General features: G+C 44.7%; 1 protein-coding gene across 2 annotated transcripts in view; it reads right to left on the bottom strand.

Moving 5' to 3' along the window:
• The window catches only part of tmem196 (transmembrane protein 196), an 11,105-nt gene that overhangs the window by 1,711 nt on the left and 4,394 nt on the right, over positions 1-5,000 (bottom strand). The window contains exons 3-4 of one of the 2 annotated variants that reach the window (XM_076300885.1): positions 3,219-3,475; positions 2,911-2,917 (exon numbers count right to left, since the gene is read on the bottom strand). In XM_076300885.1, the coding sequence (XP_076157000.1) occupies positions 2,911-2,917; positions 3,219-3,475 (264 nt within the window). The remainder of the gene's footprint in view (positions 1-2,910; positions 2,918-3,218; positions 3,476-5,000) is intronic. The other variant, XM_076300886.1, reaches the window with a different exon arrangement.

Raw genomic sequence — 5,000 nt, 5'->3', positions numbered from 1 at the left:
AACTAGTTCAGTTCATAGTTCATAATTCAAAATTTTGAACTAAGTTCACACTTTCCAAAAATGAACTAGTTCATAGTTCTTTTTTTTTTTTTCATATGTTGCTGCGAGCTATTATTTTTCAAAATTATTGCCACAGCCCATATAGAATGCAGTTAATTTGGGTTGAGGATCTGTCTTGACAGTCTTTTGATTTTGTATTGGCTTGCACATACCTTGAAAGGCTAGCCAGGTGCTTCAGTTCAATGTGCCGTTTCAGGTTTGCTGTGGATGTGACTGAAGTGCGGGCAAAGTTTGCACAGAAATGTACGATTTTTCCCATCCTCACCGACCTTGTCATAAAACTTGTTTAAATGATCATACGACGCCTCCTTGCTGCTTTGTCGTCTACATCAGCCTTTCTCAAACTTCTTTGACCTGAGGCCCAGTCAAGGCATACTTTGGGGTCATAGGGCCCACCTACATGAACCCACCCCCTCCTCCCACCCCCCATCAAATTATAATGATATCACAATTATTATTATTTTTATACTATATTGCTATACATGCACTTCAAAACAGTCAATGTTTAAAGTGCTAAGATTGTTCACAAAAGTTTGTGAAAACATGCACATCAGAGTACTGCTTTACTACTGTAAAATATAATTAGGCCTGCAATGTTTTTGCATTGTTGGATGATGCTTGCATGAGAAATACTTCGAAAAACAAAAGCAATTATATGGGTGCCGTTGTTTTGGGATCTTTCCCTCATGCAAGCATCATACACTGATAGAATATTTATATGCTATTTAAATACATTTCATTTGAATGCCTGATTGTAAGGATTCAGGAAACACAACCAGCTTTTGTGAATGGTAAATGGCGGATCAGATCATGCGTAAATCACTGATCTGGAGATCTTTAGCTATCTTTAACTAAGACTAATTAATAGCTTTTGGCTGACTTTAATACTTAATGCTAGACAGTGTTTTATATAGTCTGTGCTCTGTTTTTATGGAAGTTGCGTAAATCCACGTCGTTCTATTAAATGTCGTTTCATAATTAAATAGCCTTCCAATAGGTTGAGCTTAGCTTTGCTACCAACGTGCACACGCATGCATTGAATAAACGCTCATACCACGACTTAATTCTATGCCTCTATGTTTGATGACACCAAATTAACAAGTATTTCCTACTAATTGCAGAAACGTTTGTTTTCTTTTTCTGTCCGCGGTTCCTTGATCAATTGCGCAGCAAATTATCAGACGATGCCCCGGGAATAATTTCACTCTGCAGACCAGCATTGTCCACGTTGCGGACCGCGGCCCATAGTTTGAGAAATGGTGACCTGCATGCTGCCATATTAAGGCCTTTTTACGGTGTGTTTTAGCCGGGTTTTCATGTGGAAGGCTGTGTAGAAATCTGGCACCCTATTGAACGAAGTTAAACTGAAAGAGCGTGCCGTTCACAGACACCAGAATGAACGAGTTCACAGTAACGTTCATCAGGCAGTAATGCAGGACGTTCAGTTCAAGTTCGGTCAAAATATGAACGAGTTCATGAACTTTCGTTCAATGAACGCGTTCAGGCACAACACTGACTGTCAATGCTGTTTATTGTCAGTTTGTAAAGTTTAGCCGAAGTAGGTAACATTAGGTACCCCTGTGTAACGGAGGCGAACTGAGCGAGCATGTTGGGTTGCCTATGTAAATCCTCACACCCCTAACCTTAAGAACACTTCTAACCACTAAGATGGAAGCCTGGGCTTTTAGCTCAGTGGTTAGAGTGTTCGACTCCCATGCCTGTGTGTGTCGAGGTGGCGGGTTCGAGGGCCGTGAGTGGCGGACGAATAACGACCTCTGTTACACCTGATCAATGTGATTGGTTAGGCTGGACCACTGATTTCAAAGTGAATGCTATGTGAGTCTATGCCTGTCACCATGCTAGTGTTGGAAAGGCTTCCCAATCGTGAGTGTCCAGACTCTATTCACAAAGTGAATGCTCTTAACCAGGCGAACAAAGCTATGCTGTGGGGGCAGATTTTAGACTGTGTTTGTGCCTCTTGACAGATTCAAAATGCACTTACAAGTACGGTGCAACATGAAAAGGACCCGTACAAGACACCACCTTGAACAACAGGGCTCTATGTACACCACATTGAACAACAGGGCTCTATGTAAAAACAGCCGGAGTTCCCCTATAAATTGTACTTTGTGTGATAACTGCATCTACAATATATCTTATCAAGATGTGCAGGCTCCCCTATCCTCTGAGAAATCCTTCATTGTAGAAATTAAGAACATATCCTGTAGACCTCTACCATGGATACAAACAAGCCTAGATTTTGCCTTTTTCCCCCTGAGAATTCTCACTAGTCTTTTATTTAGCAATAAAAAAAAACATAATAAATACACAATTACAGATTTCTGCTGCAGATTATCAGAAAGCAATAAGTAATCACCCCTTTCACAGTTATATAACTCTGCTAGTGAGATGACCCCAAGAACCTTCAATATGTCTGGATTATGCCTTTTTTGCCCCACATTCAACTCACATTCTTGGCCAAAACCAGAAACCCTAAATAGATTCAAAGAACCGTAACCCTTAAAGGTGTGGGTTTTTGAACATTCTAACATAAGATTCCGTTCCGCAACAATTCAAGGTTCTAAAATTCTATGTTGAATTCAATGAACCCAGATATTCTTTAGAACGTTCATTTTCCAACATTCCCATCACACTGGTGTGACGGTACACCTTTAAGGGATAAAAGTGCCAGGATTATGCAGCTCTGCAGCTTTCTGCAATTTACTTTCATGGCCAAATGATGGTCATAAATGAGCACCTACTCACTTTTAAATGCTGAGCACTACCCTGATATCCATCCACTGACATACAGATCCTCTTCTCTGTGTGTGCAATAACCCAATCTGATACCGTTAGCCTATCTTAGCCTATTTAATGAACTGAAAGCGGGTTAGACCAGTTAGCCTATAGCTATCCTATAGCTAAAATGGGACCAATAGACTAAAGTTGGCGTGTTCCTTTATGTTCCAGATCCTTAATGCCAGCCATCAGCCTTGCTCACTGTACATCCCACACTCTTTCTCTCTTCTCTCTCTCTCTCTCTCTCTCTCTCCCTCTCTCTCCCTCTCTCTCTCCATCCCTCCCATCAACCTCCCTGACTCCACATCCCAGTCTCTCTCTCTCTCTCTCTTTCTCTCTCCATCCCTCGCTCCCGAGGCCTCACCTTCTCGGTCATCTCGTGGGAGTGGTGCAGCGAGTGCTCGCGCTCCAGGAACATCCTCTGCTGCTCGGTGCTGGCCAGTCGGCAGGTGAGCCAGGTGCTCAGAGTGCAGCTGCTGATGCCCAGGCAGGTCAGGGTCATGGCCGCCATGTGCAGCGAGGGCAGAGAGCCCGGCCGCTTCACCGCACGCACAAACTGGAAGTTCAGGATGCCGCCGATCAGCCCGCAGATGCAGCAGGCGGAGAACAGGATCATCTGAAGAGGACATTATTTGAATGGCATTTATTATTTTAGCCCAGGGGCGAAACTTTGAGTTGAATATGGGTTGGTGGGGGGGGGGGGTGGGGGGAGGGGGGAGGGGGGTGTACTTCATCATACTCTATAACATAATTTATCAGCCAGTGACTGTAAAAAATAAATAAATAAACATGGACAGAATGGCAGCATGAACTTGAACAAATGAATCCCAAGTTGTTCGGCTATATTTGCAAAATGTCAAACAGAGTCTGCACAGAAAACACGCTCTCTCTCTCTCTCTATCTCTCTCTCTCTCTCTCTCTCTCTCCCCCACACCCAACCAGAGTCTGCACAGGAAGTGCTTCTTGTCACCAGAGCATACACAAAAAATCACCCAGGTGAATCTACCTGGAACTGACCATGTTTGATTAAGTCTCCCCGATTTGTCTTGCTCCTTCTGAGGTACAGCACATGGTCGAGGTCTTTGATCAATCTAAGGGGCCTCTGGGTAAAACCCATGACTGACATACTAGTAGCACATGTCTATGGATATATAACTATATTCATTCATTAGCAGACACTTTCATCCATAGTGACTGGCTGCACAGTAAGGGTACTTCTTTTTGCTTCTTTGATTAGCTAGTATGCTCCAGGGGTACTGCACCCGTGCTAGCACCTTGCTCAGGGATGGACACACACACACACACACACACACACACACACACACACATCCACACACACACACACACTGACTAAAATCATCAGTGGCACTCTTGACCAGCAGAAACTCCCCTGATGCAGAAAGTCAAACGCTAAATTTGTTTGTGCAGTGGGTGTGTAACAGTAGCTAGCTGCTACGTAGCTGTGCAGTACTGTATGTAAACCTCCCTCCCGATGCCTTAAGAGACATGCTAATGACAAAACTAGCAGCCTGGGCTTTTAGCTCAATCCAAGGTGCTGCATGTTGTGGGCCCGCGGCTGGGCGCGTGCAGGGCTGAGCAGCGTGGTCAACACAACGCAGGTTACAGGTGCTTTCCCATTGATGTTGGCCGACAAAGTTTTATAGAGAGTGCTTTAATCGTCCGTGGGCAGCTTATCCACGATCATCCAATCAGAACATTAGGAAACGGTCATGTGACTGCACCGAAACACTGCTCAAAAAGTCGCTCCACAAATGTAACATCACCTGTGGAGAGTACAGGGCCAGGGGCCTCCGGGGACCCAACAGAGAGCCCTTGGGCTACATGAATAATGAAGTGAGGTGAACGAGAGAGTAGGAGAGAGAGAGAGAGGGAGAGAGGGAGAGAGAGAGGGGGAGAGAGGGAGAGAGAGAGAGTGGGAGAGAGGGAGAGAGAGAGAAAGACAGGAGTACAGTGATAATAAATGAAGTGAGGTGAACGAGAGAGTGGGAGAGAGAGAGAGAAGGAGAGAGAGAGGGGGAGAGAGGGAGAGAGAGAGAAAGACAGAGAGGAGTGCAGAACCGCCTTCCTCTCATTCCCTGGTGTCCCCCAAAAATAACATCCCTGTGTCCTGCACAAGCACG

This window comes from Alosa pseudoharengus, unplaced genomic scaffold (genome assembly GCF_046254945.1).
Source record: "Alosa pseudoharengus isolate Yale_2024_CS ecotype anadromous, Long Island Sound unplaced genomic scaffold, YU_APseudo_1.1 YU_APseudo_1.1_scf_23, whole genome shotgun sequence".
NCBI classification, from domain to species: Eukaryota; Metazoa; Chordata; class Actinopteri; order Clupeiformes; family Clupeidae; genus Alosa; species Alosa pseudoharengus.
The sequence above is the reverse complement of the archived record's forward strand: the minus strand, read 5'-3'. Positions and strand labels throughout refer to the sequence as shown.